This window comes from Chaetodon auriga, chromosome 3, assembly GCF_051107435.1.
Source record: "Chaetodon auriga isolate fChaAug3 chromosome 3, fChaAug3.hap1, whole genome shotgun sequence".
Classification (NCBI taxonomy): domain Eukaryota; kingdom Metazoa; phylum Chordata; class Actinopteri; order Chaetodontiformes; family Chaetodontidae; genus Chaetodon; species Chaetodon auriga.
The window spans coordinates 17,282,264-17,301,557 of NC_135076.1; the positions used below are offsets into that span (position 1 = coordinate 17,282,264).

A 19,294-nucleotide genomic window follows, 5' to 3' on the forward strand; every position below is an offset into this window, starting at 1 on the left:
AAAAATAACAGAAAAATATTGACGTTGTCCCGTCAAAGAGCGACTTGCTGAATTGTAATGTACCTTTCTGCATGTTTGCAGTCAAAAATGAGATCCTCAGCCCAGATTGACACCAGGCTTCACAACATTAGCTCATCATTTACAAAGAAAATATCTTATTCTGAAAAGAAAAGGAAAAGGATGACTAATAGTTTTATTAGTTGAAAGGTTGTTATAGCCTTGTGTGGTCATTACCTCGAGCTCAGCACAGTTTGCTGCATTTTTCCTCAACATGAGCTTCTACAGACCCATTAATGCAGCACAATGATTCTTAGTAAAATCAGTTAATAAATATTCAACAGGAATAAAAATACAGACCAAGTAAAGTTATGTTTGCCTGCTCTTTCACACGTGCACTTTCCTCTCTCTCGCTGTTGTTTTCTTACTCAGTGTTGAGGCTTATTCGTGTGTTCAGAGGATTATTAGATAAAACTGTCAATTTAAGAAAAGCCGGCAGTGTAAAAAAAAATTTAAAAAAAGAGGTCGGGGACCAGTGATTTCGATGCTGAGAACACAAACGACAGAAAAGAGGAATGTTTGTTGAAACATTTTATTGCTATGTAAAATTAAAAATCTCTTACCTCCGATGAAAAAGTACTACTCTTAAATAACACAAATAAAATCAGGCAAAATAAAAATATTTGGCATTGTGAACTGATGTTGAGTGTGTGGGGAGAGTTCAGTTTGAGCAGATTTAGCACACAGTCAGAGTTAATGGTAGAAACTGCACAGTGTACAGTCTGCGCACAGACTACCATCTTTAGGAGTCTAGTCAGTGGATCATCTCATGGGAAACTACACAGAGCCAAGAAACTACTAAACATATAACACAGCGTCTCTCCCTATAGACATTTAATACTGTATTTAACTGAGGTCCTACAGTAGATTCATGACATATTAACCTTAAATAAAACCCAACCGAACACATGAAGTAGATGTGCTTATTATTGGCACATCCATGATATCCCTGGCACTTGTACCTACAGTGCGGTGCTGGAAAAGGCTGCAGCTGCTCATCCCAGGCAAATCTCCGCATTTGGGCTGATGAGCCGAGTCATTCGACGTGCTGCACAATCTCTTAAGCGGTGCGACACATCCTTATTATCCTGAACGCATCCGCACTCACGACGACAGATCTACAAGTGAAGTGTCTTCTTCTGAGTGCAGCCGACACAAAGACACAATAATTAATGACAACACAAAGCTTCAAGTATTTTCCGAACGCAGCTCCTCTGCCTAACCACTACATCTGGGTGAGGGGCTAAAATCTAAGCATGCAAACACTACTTTTAATGTGCACCCACCCTCTCGTTCCGTGACAAACTGCAAAGTGCATATTAGGAGCTGGCCGCTCGCTGAGACTTGTGTTTGGCTCATGACGCTGTCGAAGTCGGCTCGTTCTCTACGAGGCGAAGAGGCTTGGCTTTACTACGCTGACATTCTAAACATTGTGTTGCTTAATAGCGCTGCACTTAATATCACACAGGTAAAACATGAAGCATTAGCATTCAAAGTTAAACATCTGGAGTTCTCTGGGCACCACCTCTGCTGGAAAAACTAGAACATAAAGTGACCGTTAAAACATTTAGAAACATAAAGCCTCTGATATAAGTTATGAAATAAATTAAATTCAGAAATAAAATGTCTGACAACCGCCAGCAAAAATAAGCTTTTTGTTGTTGCTGTTTTGTTTTTTTTACATCCACTTTTTCAAACAAGGGATAGCTTTGTTGATATCATTCCATCACTGCATTCTGCATCAGCATTCACTGCATTCATGGAATACCTTACAAAATAAGTAAGTACATAAATAAATAATCCTTGCATTGTTTAGTATTTGTTATTCTTTTACAGTACCATGACTTGTAACTGTACAGTGAGTAGGTATAATACAGCAGTTACAATGAGAAAAGAGGAGTAAACCCATTGTCTGGTGTTACTGGGGCTAACGGGAGGGGCTGAGGGTACAGGTGGTCTGCTGGTCTAGGCAGGTCCAAACTAATCGAAACAAGGCCCGTTAGCAATCCCACGTCGCCTGGCCTTTCTTTGTTGGTCTTTCACGGGGGGATCTGGCCAATGTTGAGGCTCCATCCAGTGTCCAGAGCTGCCCCCAAATTCAGATCAAGACCGGACTTGCTGAGATCGGAGTTTGGCTGGGTGAGAGTCGGGGGGACGGGAGGTGTCGAGGTCAAAAGGCGAGGTGTCAGAAGCCAGGGTTGCCACGGTGACCTCAGAAGTGGCCCATCCTGGCGGCAAAAAGGCTGCGTGAGTGTGGCAGGGCCGAAGAGATGCGGCCAAAGCTGGACGAAGGCCACTTCATGATGAACTGGGAGGTCACTGGCAGCAGATACCTGGACAGACGGACAAGAGCGAGGGACGGAGGGATTAGGGGAAAGGATGAACATAATGAGAGGATTAGATATGCAAAGGTCACACTTTAGAGGTCAGGGCGGCATTAGTGCTCAGCACCGACACCACATATTGCCCATTTTTTCATCTATTGACTCTACCATTTACGGCCATCTTCATTTGCACATTTCACCTTTAATAATGGCCCGATGATTACAAGGTATTATGACATCACCCTTGAAAATGAGAAAAAGGAAAAAGGATGTGGCTTCAATTGTGAGATACATATGATCTGAGGACTTTTGTGTTGGGCTGCAACTAACGATTATTGTCATTAGCGATTAATATGCAGTTTTTCTCTGATTAATCTTTGTGTATAAAATGCCAGGAAACAGTGAAAAACAAGTCCCACAGACCAGGATGAGATCTTCAGATGTTTTGTCTGACCAACAGTCCAAAACCCAAACATATTCAGTTTACTGTCATTTATGAAGACGTTTTGGCATTTTTGCTCAAAAGAATAGCTGAAGATTATCAAAATAGAAAACAATTTGTTTTCTGTTGATTGACTTATTGATCGTTGTAATGTCCAAATCTAAAATGTCATACACACAGTGCCATCAGTTCCAGTTTAATTAGCTTACATGAGAGTAATCAATGATGGGCCCAACGCTGTCAGAAGCAGACCGTTTTTTTCTTTCAGGACAACTGAATGTTTCAACTTTGACCCTTAAATTTTTGGTATCATGAACATAAAATCCTCACCTATCATTCCGAGGCATAGACGTCAGTACCTTTCTAAGACTTTTCTATGACACCTTCCACCGAGACAGAGCAGTGAGGCAGCTCCTGCTAACAGCGTTCCAGTACCTGAGAATGAGACCAGCGTCAGGTTGAGATAGAGTCAGGAGGGGCTGAACCCTGCTCCCATCCTCCTTAGTTACTGGAAATGAGTCAGATATGGTTGTCAGAGCAATGTCAGATGAGATGATCAAGTCCTGGACAAGGTTAACTGAAGGTTATACAAATGTCGGGGGTGCTGTTCAGAAGACATGAGACAGGGGAAGTTTGAATTCTTCCAGACTGATCAGTTGGAAGAATGACTTACATTTATAGGCCTGTGAAGCACACTTGTCATATTGTGATATTATACATTATGCGACCTTCCTGCCACATGTGCAGCAAAGATCTTTAGCTAATAAAAAATACATCTAATACTCGTTTAGTTAAATGAGTACAATGGTCAAAAGAAATAGTCCCTGTGGACGTGTTTAAGATGTGACAATCTAATCAAAAGGGAGCCACTGGGGCTGAGGATTACAGAGTGAAGAAATAATATCTTCTTTCAAGCTGCTGCAGAGATAGCATACTTTTTTTTTTTCCTCTGACAGCTCTCTCTCCTTGTGAAATAGCTCTTGGACAAATTAGCAGAGCGGCTTCTTCTAAAGTCGACCGTAAAAGGAAAAAAAAAAGGCGCATGTCGCTGAGGGCGTCCGCTTCAACACTGCCCCAGACCCAGGAGAGTTACGAGGGATTCAAATTAAATTCATTTAGTCCAACGAGAGTGTCCTTGAAACGGCTTCAAGTGGGCCGTAGGTATCCCTCCAGCACATCTTCTGCGGCTCTGACTGGACTTGGTGAGGGTTCTTCTTAAACTCCTGCACTCACACACCCAGAGAACACGAGGGCGGGAGCTGCTTTGCTTTCAGTGGCTCTTCAAAGTGACATTTACTGATTTCATGCCACGATTTTATGTGGATTCATTTCTTATGTTTCTCCCCCCTCTCCACTCGGCACCTTATTCCATCACCCTCCTCTGTGAGATTCTCCATACGTCCATTGGTATTCTGCTCATGGATTCGTGGTGCGATTTCTCCTGTCTCCCTTCCATTTCCATAAGGTTTTCACTGAAAAACCCCAAGCTCAGGCATGGAAATGGCAGAAAAAAAGGAAAGAAAATCAAATATTGAACATTCATTGGGGGCCGAGTGTGTGTTCTTCAGAGATCCTCTGCTATTCACTTTGAGAATATTCTGCTCACAGAAAGAATCACAGTGGTTGTAGTGGTGAGAGGTTGGGTGGTGTGGGGGTGGCTCCTCACGTCCAAGCAGCCGCTGTCTCTGCAGGCTATATTTAATTGGACCCTCGTTCGGCATCTTCCAGGTTCGTCCTCCTTTTGATCATGAAGAAGGTCTTGGCAACAGCGTGCATGCTTGAAAGCCAGGGGGAGGCTTGTTCATGCATGTGTGCTTTGCTTCAATCCATCAGTTGACAGGGAGACAGAGAGATACTCTCCTGCGCTGGTCCTTACATGCAAGGCTACAATCTACCACTGTTCCCACTGACAGGCCTTCCCCACTACTCTTAAGTCCTCCATCGAGATGCAACTGCCACAGTGAATGAAGAGGAGGCCAGACAAGGCGAGAGGCCATGACTAAGGATCCTCCATCCACTGCCACGATAGCTGACGCAATCCTAAACCAAGAGGTACAAAGAGGCTTGAAGGTTATCTGCAGCCCACATTTAGCTCAACACCCCAATTAACCCTAATTACCGCCACACTTTTCTGACAGATGAAAGTTAATAGAATCTGAAACTTTTGTCATCATGGGAAAATTGTCTTTGGGTAGTGACAGTAATTCCAGGCTTAACAAGAAAGTCATTAGTGGAGCTATTTGGCTACTTCCTCTCATCTGCCCACACAGACTGAAGGACTTTTCTAAGACCCACGAGGCTGTTGACACACCGATCAGGACACTCGAAAGAGGAAGGATGCTTGAACGAGAGCGGGCAGGTGTGGTCAACAATGGAGACCCCAAAGACCCCGGCTAACAGACCCACTTTGACGTGTGCCAAAGGCTGCCAAGAGCTTTGCGGGTGTATGTGTCGTGTATATGTGTGTGCACATGCACAAGAGACAGCGTGGAGCCAAATTTGCCGGCATATATGATCTTTGATTTTAACATGTGAAGTGGTTGAAGTATTCAGAATGTGGACGTCTGCCAAACTGGGCGTCTAGACAGTCGTTTTGTGTGTGTGATTGCTTATAGAACTGGAAAAGCTGAATGGAGGAGGTGAAACTTGCTGGTCACCAGCTGGTGCATTGGGATATTCCACATTTAAAACGGCTCGTTTCATAGGAGTCAGTTCTTGATCCACTGCTTCTCTGTTTCTTTTTATCTGACATTCAGCTTGGCTCAGTGGAGTTGCGATGCTGACTTGATCAAAGAAAGTTCATCATTTTTTTAGTATCAAATTGTCCATTTAAGGATAGGTTCACATTTTTTTCAAGCATGTCTCTAAACAGTGCTCACATGCCCACACATGCTTACTGTTTGCAGTGATTATTGCTCTATTCTTCTAACGGAAGAGATGTGGGACAAAATCCACAATCCTCTCGCCATGCAAAAATGCTTTATAATGCATTTTGTGGTGTCCGCCGTCTGAGTTAGACAAATCAAATATCTTCAAAATCAAGCCTTTTTGTACAAAATTCCCTCTTTGTGTTTCCCCAGACAATGGGAAGGCAGTATTAACAATTCTTTTTTCAGAGAACAAAGACTGTGGATTTTGTCCCCCGTCTCTTCCACCGGAAGGCGTCTCCTCACAGCCAGTATGGACAACCAGAAAGCTGTTTGAATGGACATATGGGCATCTGAAAAATACTGTGTATTTTTTCAAAACAGACCTAATATATGTAAGCCTGTCCTTCAAATTCACGCGTCAGTTGAATGTGAACACAGCTCGAGAGAAAGAGTTCGAGGTTAGCTGAGTGTGAAACACTGAAGAGGGACGGATGAGGGACTGTTGCATAACAGTCGCATGACGCGCATGCACACGCGCACACACACTCTCATACACACACAGTTTACCCTCTCATATATAAAGCTTATGCATCAATGAGAAAATAATCCTAATTGCTTCTCGGCTATCTGAAGTGGCGGCGGGTTGCGACTGTTCCCTGCATGCCTGATGGAGAGATGTGACTCGTTTGTGCTGTGAATCTGAAAACCACACGCTGCAAAGCCGAGCCATTTTCTGTCTTCTTGAGACAAGAAGAGAGCAGTGCTTAGGTTGATCACGGCACTGATGCGGTGCAGGTGAGGCGCTCGCTTCCCACCGAGGCCACTTGTACTGAAAATGCACTCAGGGTGAGATGCTTTTGAGAAAAGCATCGAGTGACAGGCAGAGTTTAGCGTGTTGCGGTGGGGTGATTGGCTGGTGATGTACAGCAAGCTGGTTGCGAATGGTTGCAGTGTTGACAAACAGTGTCTGAATATGCTTCCTTCTCCAGTCTCCATCCTTTCCAATGCAAAGTTAACAGTTTTGGGCCAAGAGCATTCAGATAATTTGAAACACATCCCACTGACTATTAGTGAGGGAAAGGAGAGGAAACCATGCTAGACGGCTGGTTGTGCAGCCAAAGCAACCATCATTGGGCAGGTGGGACCAAGCCTTAGTTACAGCCGTGAGGTGGTGGGAACAGCGGAAAGCAGGGGACGGTGCTGCAAGATGGGGGGGGTTTAGCAGAACTAAACCGAGCTGAGACCTGCGTCGAGGGGCGAAGAGACGGAGGAAGAGGAGGAAGAAGCGGCAGCGACAGCAGCAGGGGTGGTGCCATGGGTAGAGGCTGGTCCAGCGGCAAATGGTAAGCTTTTTTACACAGACATATATAGACACAGAAGAAATAAGGAGAGACAGACCAACGCATGCTTAAACGGACTCTCAAGGATACCTACTGCAAAACTACGGATACAGCAGTGTGTCATTTCGTGCATGCTTGAGTTATCAAATCCAACTACAGTGACATCTTTAAATCCTCTCATAGTCCACTGATAAGTTCATCTTCCTGAATCAAAACAATTATGCTCAAGATGAAACAGTCAACAGCAACAAGTCAGAACATAAGTAGCTCCACAGCTGTACATAAACCCCCCGTACTTTTTTAACAGCTGAGGTTTTTGTACTGTAGGCGCAAAGTGATAGCCTGTTAAAATATGCGCAAGAGTTATGAATCATGTAAAGCGAGGCCCCAGGAAAAAAGGATCTCTCTCTCTCGTAAGGTCATTTGCTGCACGGGCTCATCTGGGCTCTAATTGAATTAAGCAGGCCTCGGGGGGCCCCGGGCTAACCTGAGCGCTAATCTGTGGGCCATTATTTCCTGTTAACAGCACACTCTTTCTCTCCCTCTCCCCACCCTCCTCCCGCCCTCACTGTCTGCCAGCCCAAAGCATATGTGCTTTTTAAAAAGTTCGCTCACTCCAAACCTGAGCTGCTGTCTCCTGCGGGGATCAACCTTAAAAATAGAATGAGGCTGATTTTTGTGTTTGTTTGTTTTATCGGGGTTGTGTGATGAAGATGATGGCTCTGAGGCTCCGTGGAGGAGAGAGAGGAAATGTTTCCTGAGAGAGGTTTAATGATGAGAGCTGTTGAAATTTTCAAATCAAAGGTTTTCTTGTCTGTATGTCAGTGTGTTTATTCTTTGTTCTTCTTTACTCAATTTAGGTCCCTTTCTTCTGAAGGGAGTCGTAACAAAGTTTATTAGGAGGCTTCTCTGGTTCATACTGCTTCAGCAAACTCAGTTTCAACTAGTTTCCACATGGACCCAATGGAGGAAGACACCAAAATAAATATGTGAGGATGTCTTCCGTTAGTCTTAAGGGGTTAAGAGTTAAAAGTTCAGTATCCTGGATAACTGCATCATATATGATGCACTAATTTAATCTGTAAAGTTGGACAACATGTGTAATTTATCTACTTAAGGTTGTACTGTGACAAAATCTCACTCTCTCCATTTCCTAAACAACAGTTTACATTTGCCATTCCGGAGCAAGAGCTCACCATCTTGCACAAGGACACTGAGCAGTGCTGGGACCTACCAGGAGGCTGCCATCATACCCTTAAATCTTATCCAGCCACCCTATAGTATAATGAAGGAGGAACAAAACTGAAACTAAAAACTAAAGAGCTTAGTCAAAGGGCTGAGTGTCCTTCTCACCTGGTGTCATCCCATTCGGGGCTCAGTCCGGTCAGAGAGCCACGGGACTCTGAGACAAACTTGTAGACGACCAACAGGCAGTCTCGGCACAGCTGGACCAGCCGGCGGCAGCACTGCAGCTCCTGGGGTGACACCACCTCGCTGCTCTTACTGAAGATGGTCTCCCACGATGAACTGGAGAGAGACAACAAGCGCATCACCATGAATTTCACAGAGTCACATACGTTCATATATATGGAAATATGTTCTCTAATGTCTGGCCTTTACTCTACTTGTGTACATTGACATACACACTCTCACACACAGACATACAGGAAGACAGACAGACGCACAGAGAGGAAGGATGAAACAAATCCAAGTACAGTTAACCCCCTTTACAACCCCGGACATACCCCTGACTGTGAGAGAGCTTCAACAACTGAGACACACAACTCCAGGGGGTACGTTTGATGTCTACCCCCTTTCACTCCTTGGGAGGTGGGGGGTGCTTCCTCTGAAAGGGTTCAAAACTGTGTGTGTTTCCATTCTCTTCCTCTAAGTCGTTTTCAAAGCCTGTTGAATTCATCACCCACAATAGCTGCTAGGCCGTTTGATTGTTGTTAAGTCCCTTAGATAAAATATCAAACAAGAGACAGAGAGGAGGGGGGGGTGGGGGGTGTGGGGTGGGGGTTGCACTCAGATTTAGAGTGTGCTTTTCGAGGTGCACCGCTTCACTGTGGCCGCGTGACATGGGGGCCCCCTGTGGGGTTCATCCATGTTTGGGCCACGGCCCGCTGAAGGGAGGGGCTGGACGAGAGGCTGCCGAGCTCGCTGGATCATCCATGGCAGGCTGCGATCAGACAAAAGCTGCATGGGGCGCAGCGTGCTGGGGGTAGCTGAGGCTAGGCTAGGCTAATCCTCCCGGGCCTCTACCCCTCCACCCACTCCTTTCTCTACCATTTTTTTTTTTTTTTTACGATGTCTCGTTTTTAATCACTCCCCTCTCTGCTTTTTCTCCATCACCGGGTCCCTCCCCTTCCCTCCTTCTGCCTATCATCCCCTTCGTCTCCATCACCCACTCGCTCCCTTCCTCACTCTCCCTCAATTACAGTTGCCAAGGAAATAAGGGAGGAGGACAATGGAGATCTGTGGACTTCAGTTACACCCTGAGCCCTCTGTGTCGAGGGAAACACGGCCACCGAACAACTGAACTGTAAAGAATATGGAGAGGAGGGGATTCAAGAAGGTCACACCTTTGTCAGAGCCGAGATGAAACGCTATCAGTACAGCAGCTGTCTGTATGTCAGGGTTGTGTGTGTGTGTGTGTGCGTGGATGCATGCACGGCTCTGTTTGTGGGTGCTAATGTGTGAGAAGATGAATGTGCGGAAACTGACTTCACGCATCTGAAGATGACTCTGTGTGTCTCTGTTGGGAAAATATGTGTTTAAGAAAGCCACTGTGAACCACTGATGGGAAAAAGTAGTTTTGTGTGTGTGTGTGTGTGTGTGTGCGCGCGTGCGTGTGTGCGTGTTTGTCTGTCTCGTCTGCTGTTGGGGGGTTTCTATAGGGACATGATCAAGCAGGCTGTCACTGCAGTGACTCATCTTGTAGGAAGTCACTTTCTGCCGCATCAGAAAAGTCGGGGGAAAAAAAAACCCAAACGAAAACTTCAAAGTGTCTGATAACAAACTAAAGTGAAAGAACTAAGAGGCCCTCATTCACCCTCTTCCTGCTTCCATCCCTCCCCTCTCTTTTTCTTGCTCTCACCTGTGAAAAAGCCCTGATTAACAGCTCAGATTCGTGACCTTAATTTGCACCCCGTCTCCACAGAGTAACATGTTTCTTTCATCCTCGAGAGCTTTCAGGAAAGTGCAGCGGGGTCTGGTTGGTCTGTCACTCATTCTCCGTCATTCAGCCGCTGTTGCTTCCCCAGTTATACCGAATAAAAATAGCAAATTGTCCCTGCTGTCACTGAAATTGATATATCGACGAACACTGGGCTTGAGGACATAGAGCGTGAACTATGGAGAGGGAGAGAGCGGCGTTGGTAATTGGCCTGCGGCGTGATCACTTGTTTATGTTGATTTAGGAGAATTAGTCTCCGTGAACATCTCTGTGCATTCAGGGGTGTTTGTGACGATTTTTCAATGTCTCTTAATTTTTTTATTTATCTGTTTTCTTTGTTGGTTCGTTGGTCTTGTTTTAAGTCATCAATTACAGTCAAAGCCAAGCTTGCATTATAAGTATTAAGGTTGTTTTTATTTAAAGGTGCTAAAGGTTACTAATTTTGTTGATTGCAATTTTTCTGAATTTAATGGATCCTCGTAAATCGAGGTTTCATGGCCCCAGAGCTAATAAAACCCACTGAAAAATGCCATATAAAATGAATTGGAAATTACTACTCTACGATCCTTTATTCATCTCCATTGTAGCACAGCCTGGCCACCATCTGAATCCCTCTCGCCTCACACCTTTATGACATCGGAATTGTGGCGAGCTTCACCCAACGATTTTTGTAACTGTCTGCAGCTGACAATCACTGACACCTCACACACACTGGGGCCAGGTGTGCAGAGGTGAGAAAGGAAGGTTTGGTCTTCTCTCTCAAGCTCTCTCTTATCTCTTCACAGCAACTTCTGTCACTTGTGTGTTTACAACAGAGTGAATACCTTTGAGAGGAATCTGTCCGAACGTGTGTGCCCTTATCCCTATTTGTGCGTTCCTTCACGCCTTGCTTCTCTCTGTGAGGACAGGCTTTTTACCCCACCTTGGATTGTGACATCTCATCCTAACCAAGCTCACAGCCTCTCTCGGACCAGCCTACCCAGTGTTAGAGAAGCAGTTCCACAGGCCCTGGCCGTGACTCCAGAGCAGCCGGTTGAAGACGCGGTTAAACAGCCGGTACAGGTGGAGGGTCTCTACGTCCGGCTCCCTCCAGATCCGCTGCAGCGCTGAGCGCACATTGGTACGTACAATATCCAACACCTGAGTGACAGAAAGTAAGAGGGAGAAAAAAAGAGAGCAACAAGGGTTCAAATCAAGCATGTGATAACGAAGGAAATTAATGCTGCAAGACAAAAGGTGACAGCAGTGCTAATTGATATGCGTGAGTTGGCATTTGTTCCAACTGTAAGAGTTTTTTTTTTTTATCTTGCCATAAAATTAGCAATCACAGAGGCTAATGCATTCACTCAGTAACAGAGCAAGCTTGCATTCATGAATAAACAGACAGATGCATGCACACATACAGGAACACTGACAAATACAGCGTATGCACAAACACACCCTCAACATTTTCATCATTACCTGCAGACATATAGTGAGGATTTGGCCGAGTTTATCTCTGCATTCATGTTAAATCATGCACAGACATACAACCTATGTGTAGTTTGTGTGTGCGTGTGTGGATGGTGGGGCAAAAAGTGCTGGGGCAGACAGCGGAGAGCACGGGAGACGACTAATTGCTGCATTGACGTCAGTCTTGGAGAGGAGATGTCAGAAGTTCCCAGGCGGTCTGGGGACACCTGCACCAGCCTTCCATCTTCCCTTCTTTGTTTTCCCATCCCTCACTGCCTTCTCTCCCTCCCTTTTTCTCTCTCTTTTCACCCCGCTCAGAGTGCAGCGCTGTGGCCCTTTTGACTTTGATTCCTCGCTCCTCATTACTGACGTGCCTCTCTGACTGTGTGTGCGTGTGTGTGTGTGTGCATGTGTGTTTGCGATGCGAAGAGGCAAGATTTCCCTACAGCAATGTGAGGCGAGCGAGACGCGCACACACACTCAGACAAACTGATAGATGAGTAAACACACACACACACACACACACACACAGATATGTTTTGGTATGGTAATCAGATGGCAGAGCGGTGGGCGCTACATTCCTGACCTCTGCCTGCTGCTCATTAGGCTGCTCCACTCCAAATAAAACATCGGCTCGCACCGCCACAGCCCACAACACAGCCGAGCACAGTTGTGCAGAAAGCGGCGGCTGAGAGATCACATCATTACCGACACGCCTACTGGATGCCATTTCACATCTTGTCCCCTCTTCTGTTTTGTTTACATCCTATTTGGTGTCTCTACCTCTCACTGTCTGACATGATAATGATCTTCATGCTTGTCTTATTTTTGTATTTTTTCCTCTGATGTTTGATTTGGGGATTATTTTTCCTGTTTTAAAAGTTGTTCAAAAGCATTGGAAGGAATATAGGGTGAGCGCTGACATTTTGTTAAATTCACTGGTTTTAACAACATCCATTCTTTGCAGTCTGACCGTATAGACTCTGTGGCAGCGAGAGCAAACTTCCACCAGCCTTTCCCTGACAGCTGTCCTTCAAACCAACAGGCTACAACAAGGAGTCCTCTAATTTTTCTCTTTGTTGAATTGTCTCTCATTGTCTGTTGGTGTGATCTAGTAGGACGCAGTGACTTCTTATCTAGATATCAAAGCCGTTTGAAATAATTGGCTGTCCCTGAACTTATCTCCCAGGATGTGAAAGTTTTAGACAAATATTCTGCTGAACATCAGGAGCTACAGAAGACACAGACAGACCCAAGCTGCCTCTCGAGGGGCAGGTCAGGGTGCTCTGATATCTTGCAATCTGATTCCAGTAGACGACTCACCTTCCGTTGTTTGGTGGAGTCCAGCTTCACTAGCCAATACGAGGCCACCTTTGATTTATGGTACTTCCAGTTGTCGAGGATCTGTGGAAGAAACGTGAGGAAGAATCCTTTAAACGTGCACAAAACCCTTTTACAGGAATCATTCTGTACGAATAACACTTCAAGCCGACTCCACCGGCATTTTATCACATCTGCTACTGTTTCCCAGCAATGCTGCTGTGCAGTTAAATTGCTGCCAAAAGCGACAACAGCAGCAAAATCAACAGATCAGGGATCAGATAAGTACACCTTTAAAACTTCAGGACGCGACCTGGTCAAAGGTATTCTAAAGAGGTTTCTTGTACAGATCATGCCATATGTCAGATAGAGATGAAGAACACACAGATGAAGTCTAAAGCTCATTCCCACTGTCACACATTCATCCTTTCCCACTTCAGCCCAGACATGAAATCTGTAACGTCGCTCAGGTCATCTATCCATTAATATAATGGGTTTCTGGCTTTCACACTTCCGCCTCCATTGTGGAAAAGTTCTGTGTGCGAACATGACAGGACCATTACATATAGAGGTGCAATGCTTATGCGATATTTGGCATCTGGCACATGATACTAGGCAGCACAAGAAATACAATGTGAGAGGGGAGAGACTTCACTGCAGCACAAAACTACACTGTCTGCTTATTCTGTCTCCAGCGTGGAGGGAAAGTAGGTCTGCAATTTTGGCATCAGTCCAATATCCAGACACTTTTACAAAACCACTCGTCAAGAAGGAGAATTTAGGCTGCTTTTATTTACATTTGAGACGTGTAAAACTAGTAATAAGTAATAAGTATGAGGGCTGGCAAAGAGCCTTTAGTGGCAAAATGACTTCAGGTCATTTTCAAACATCATATCAACATATGAAATTGTGGCGCGCAGTTACAGAACACAGTGCTTCTCTGCAGCACTCATTTGTCTGCTGTCTTTTCATAGCTGAATTTAAATGCGGCACAATTCAGGGATAGTGGAAAAATTGCGTTGTGATCCTTTTTGCAGTTGTGTCAAAAATCCTTGGGGTATGTGTCGTTATGCTCAAAAGCCGCGCTAGATATTCCCATGCACTTGCTCCGAGTGCCAACATCACTGTGTACCTACAGGCACTGTTATTGTAGCTCTGTTGACTTAGTCTACATCTCCCCACTGGTGCACATAAACCTCTCACGTATCATGCTAGATCCCCTGCAAACAGCGCTCCCATTGGGAAGCTCCAGTGTAAACTTTATGTTTACTCACACAGACACACACACACACACACGCATGCACAACAAAACAATCCACAAGCATTCACAGATACAGAGCTAAGGTATACAGTGAACACTTTCATTCGCTTTCCAGAAAGTTACATGCTTGTTTGTTTAGTATTCACTCTCAATAAGAGCCTTATGAACGCTGGGCGTCATTACGGAAAGTCTGAAGTCGAGTCTTATCTCACTTCAGGATGATGTTTAGGATCCTTAGCATTACAGAAATATGTCCTCTCTCTACAATTAGGGAAAAATCCCATTTCAGGATAGGAATTTAGCTGTTAGAGACCCATCCTAATGGAAGAGGTTAGGATGACACAGACCCCATCCTAAATCGAACAAAAATGGCTACACGGCTGTTGTTAGGTCGGTATGGCCACAAGATTGAAAGGCTACTCCAGCTGTATGCTTTAAATTTCCCTTGGTCCTTTTTTTAATAAAGTAACCCTCTTCTTGGCATCACTAGTGATGGACCCCCCAGCCCAACTCAGCATACTGATGGCATCCACCACCTGCTGTAACCTTCAATCTTAATCCTGGACTGAGGTGGTGAGCTGCCGTTTCCTCTCCTCCACTGACATGATTAATGGCTCGGACTCAGTCAGACAGCCATTGATATTACATTTGAATCCAGGATGCAGGCAGTCTTGTGTGCGTGCTGAACACAGGTACAGGTATGACAGGACGAGTGCTGATTGAAGAGCCAGGTATGTACAGTAGGGTCTGGGTCTGAGATTGGACCCAGCCAATCGGCCAATGAGGTTACAAATTGCTTCTGTAAGAAGAAGTTACATTTTTCCTGTCTTTGAAACTGAAGCGTGTAATATGTACAATCATTTGTCACATTTGTTCTGTCTGTAAACAGATTACCCTCAATTAAAGCACAACAGCACGCACTCGATGCATTTCACCTTTCAGTGGTTCCGACTGAGACAAAAAAGGAAGGTTTTGAGCGAGAGACAAAGCAGACAATTACTCAGATATAAACACATCATTAGCCCAATTAGACCTCAACTTTAAATGACGAAAAACATAAATTGCCAAAGATTGTTTTTATGTGAAGTGAACACTCCTTCTCTCCTGAGGCAAAGAGTGAACAATACAGGTGCAGTTGCTCATCTGCGTTTCCATGGTGCTCTCATTAGGGTTTGTTAACAGTACAGGTGTGGTGGTAATTGTCCCTCACGACCCTGACACATCCAGATGCCACGCACACACATAAACTGTTTGCTGCCCTTGTGAGGACATTGTATGGGCTCACATTAATTACTTTGTAGCTTGCCCTAACTTAACCTTAATCATAACAACTAAATGCTTTACCGGAATCTTGAACTGACCTGAAATTTAATAAGAAACGTACATAAGCTTCTTAGGTGCGTTACAACATGTGAAAACATATCAGTTGCACCAAAAATTGAGGATGAACATGTCACAAACTGAATCGGAAGATGTTTGAAAGATTACATGTGACGGCTTTAGGGCTGCCGCCCAGATGCAGATGAGTTGAGAAGTTCCCGAGTCGGCTCACATTTTGTCAGAAGATGACTGCCCTAAGACTTGTATAAACCAAGTCTTGTCCCAACATGACAAGACTGCAAAACTAACGGTGATCATCAGACAGCACAGCGCAGAACGAAGTGACTTGTCTCTGTTCGCTGCTCTAACACTCAGTGCTGAAAGTTAGCAAAGTCAGCTAAACTACTTTTGAACCAGATGCCGGTACAAACTCCTCTAATGCCATCCAGGTGGATTGACTCATGAGCTAACAGCACTGTCAGCAGCCAGGGAGACGATACACGGTGCGCCAGGATTTTATGACTACACTATGATCAGGACACGTGCTTTTTATGTCTTTGGCTGTGGAGAAATTTCACATCACAGCTGATGAACAAATCAAAATAACAATGTTGACCCGACCTGTTGACCCGAGTTTCTCAGACCACCTTGAGCAGCTCGTATCTGGTGCTTCGATAGTTGCCCTCTGCCCCAAACTGCTCAGAGTGCTGCTGAGATGTAACACCACACACTCAGCGTAGATAGATGTTAGACCTTGCAAGGCTTCTCGCCACCAAGCTACTTTGCCCATTGGCTTTTTGAAGTAAAGCAGCCACGTAAGAGAGGGACCTGAGACTTGCACTTTGGCCTGAATGTGACATAAATCAACTAAAGTGAACAACTTCTATTTTCTTCTGTCTACTCCTCATGTGACCCACTGAAAACCTTTTTTTGTCCTTTGAACATGTTATTTTGGTGGCATTTCTGTCATCAGTCACCCCGGTGAAGACAGTCTGGACGGCTGCTGTCCTTTCAGCACCGCGGGAGCCGTGGTGCTGAAAGGACAGCTGGTTCTGAGGACGGCGAGGGCCGTAATGGAGGTCAGAGTCAGTGTGGACTGGACGGATGGACGCTCTCATAGTACTTTTGTGCTGCTGATGTGTTGCTTCTGGTGTGAAGTCAAGGTGAGCCTCTGTCTTTGTTTGGGCTTTCTTTTCTTATTGCTTTGACAATAATGTCCAGTTCAGCTTATCTATTTTATTTTTTTGAAATTCCATAAACTAAATAAAAATGGAGAACACATGGAAAAAAAGGTGAATTGCTGTGTTTCTGAATGGCCCACAATACAACACATAGTGGGTGTGTAAGCTACTGATAATAGATGGTCAACTAATAGCCACTATTGAATTCTTGGGGAGCTTGCTCCAACAGGACATACATGATAAACATTATGTACATCCTTAGGCTCCAGCGGTCTCATTTATAAAACAGACTTGCAATCAATTTTGACCGTAAGTCTGACTGAAGCAGAACGCCACGTACAAGCAATTATTTATAAAACCTTACTTTGATGTGGAAACGTTATCTCTAAGCGAAATCTAAACTTGAATTAAGTGAATATGTAGGAGTATCGCAGTTTGGGATGCATTTGCAATTGCATGGGGGTGAACTATGTGAATTAGCAGACCTCCACTCATTGTTTTTGGACACAAAAACGCATGCATGAACGCATGAATTCATCTTTTCATATTGAATTCTTAAGCAACTTTGCTGAACGACGTGCTGCCTGCCTCTGCCATCACTGATCTCATCTTCCTTCTACTCCTGACTAAACTTTAATTTGTGCTGGCATTATATAAGAGGAAGTCACAAGGCGGGTGCTGTCAATATAAGTTGTGTGTAAAGTACAAATGGGATTGTTACAAACTGCCTCAGCAAGATTTTTCTGCTCAGCATCTTTTACGAATTGCACATTAGCACACCATCGGAAACAATCTTCAGACTTATTTTCATGAGACCCTGAGGTATTTCTGTCAACCTAAAACACCAAGAGTACAAACACACACACACACACACACACACACACGCACTAAATGCAATGCAGAGATCTGAGCAGAAATAGAGAAGGCAGTGATTAATACAAAGGAGCAGTGGGGAATAGCGCAGGGCTGCAAACTGACCGACAGGTTGTCACTGGGGTCGTTTGAAAGACAATGGGAGCCGAGCCAGAAGTGACAGGCTATTGTGGAGGGAGGAGAGGAGGTCTCTTTTACTGAGGCTGCAGAGTGACCGCACCTGGCCACAGAGGGGACTCTGGGAATACACTGGGTCCAGATTTCTGTTCGACACTTGTTCCCTCCCACTTTCGTTTTCTGCTTTATTTCAGGTTTCTCTTCCGTCACTTTTTTTACACTTCAACACTGGTTTCTGCCTCTGAGTCCGAATCGTTTTGACACCCACCTCATCCAGCACAGACTCGGCCTCTTCCTCGGTTTTTCCCGGAAACCTGATCCTCATGGCGGTGAGCGCGGCCAGAGTCTGACGCACCAGCTCGGCCTCCTGCTCTTTACTCCTCAGGTTTATCAGCGGATCACCCTACACGCACACACAAGTAAAAGGAAACTAGTTGAGTACATAGATGTTAATATTAAGCAAAACGTTTTATTCAGCACTCTAGTTTCATATCACACCGCTTAGATTTAGTTATCAGTTCAGGTTTGGGAGCATGTAGATGTAATTAAAGGACTGCAATTAATGATTATTTTCATCATTAATTACCTATCAATTAATGGTATTTTCCCCTGACAGTCAAGGCAAATGGACTTTTTGTGTCAGAGAACATTTTATCAGTCCCAATTTATGCAGGGAAGTCCTCCAAATCACCTTGGCACAAGAGAGTATAGAGTTGTATTCACACAAGTGTTAACACGTCGTGAGCAGGATGTAATGTCTTATCACTGTATTATGTAGATTAGTCATTATTATTTCAAATTATCAGGTTCATTTGAAATTTCACTGATATTTTAGCCGACTGCTCAATAATTTATGATCCTGCTGCATCTGTTATGGTAGCAGCTCACTATTTCTTTTACATGGCGGTTAGCACAGAGCAGTATCGGTGACATGCATCATCTTTGTATGAACATAACCTCGAAATGCTTTTTTATTCTTGCCATAGAAATGCACTTGCTGTATCCTGCACCAGCATGTACTTCTCCCCACATGTGCGATTCCCACAGGGAGGTCAAGTGTGCAAAAAGGTAAAAGACAGAAAAAAAGAAAGAAGAGGAAATTCTCCTGCCATTTTGTATACATGTGTGTCAAGACACAAGCATACAACCGATGCACTCCATGGCCTTTGTACGAAGGTCTTCCACTTAATTCTACTCTCAGTGTTAAAAACTGTTCTGTGCCATTTCATTTCTGCCACTGTATTCAAAGGTTACCAGGGTACCTTTTAAAGAAGGAAGGGGAATGGAGGAGGCAGGCAGAAAGCAACAGATGGCAACATAATAGAAGGTTATTGTGGTGGGCTACAGTAGGCCTATACAGTACGGAAGGGGCTGCTTAAGAGCTTCCTAGTGGCCCGGATACAACATATGCCACAGGAGGAGAAAGCAAAGGGGAAAGGTGGAAGCTACAGTGGCAGACAAGTGAATTTGTGCATTTGGTGAAACAGAATTGCAAAGTAATTCTTGATTGAAACCTAGTTGGAGTGGTGGATCAGCAGAGGATTGCCGCACAGAGAAAA

At 44.6% G+C, this 19,294-nt stretch overlaps 1 protein-coding gene across 6 annotated transcripts in view; it reads right to left on the reverse strand.

Moving 5' to 3' along the window:
• Positions 1-1,722: 1,722 nt before the first annotated feature.
• The window catches only part of ttll7 (tubulin tyrosine ligase-like family, member 7), a 68,121-nt gene continuing 50,549 nt past the window's right edge, over positions 1,723-19,294 (reverse strand). Inside the window, exons 17-23 of one of the 6 annotated variants that reach the window (XM_076725875.1) lie at positions 18,004-18,138; positions 12,987-13,067; positions 11,191-11,351; positions 8,387-8,560; positions 6,938-7,041; positions 3,183-3,258; positions 1,723-2,390 (exon numbers count right to left, since the gene is read on the reverse strand). In XM_076725875.1, the coding sequence (XP_076581990.1) occupies positions 2,270-2,390; positions 3,183-3,258; positions 6,938-7,041; positions 8,387-8,560; positions 11,191-11,351; positions 12,987-13,067; positions 18,004-18,138 (852 nt within the window). In that variant the 3' untranslated portion in view covers positions 1,723-2,269. Of the gene's footprint in view, positions 2,391-3,056; positions 3,259-6,937; positions 7,042-8,386; positions 8,561-11,190; positions 11,352-12,986; positions 13,068-18,003; positions 18,139-19,294 lie in introns of those variants that run through there. The other 5 variants (XM_076725876.1, XM_076725879.1, XM_076725880.1 and 2 more) reach the window with 5 other exon arrangements.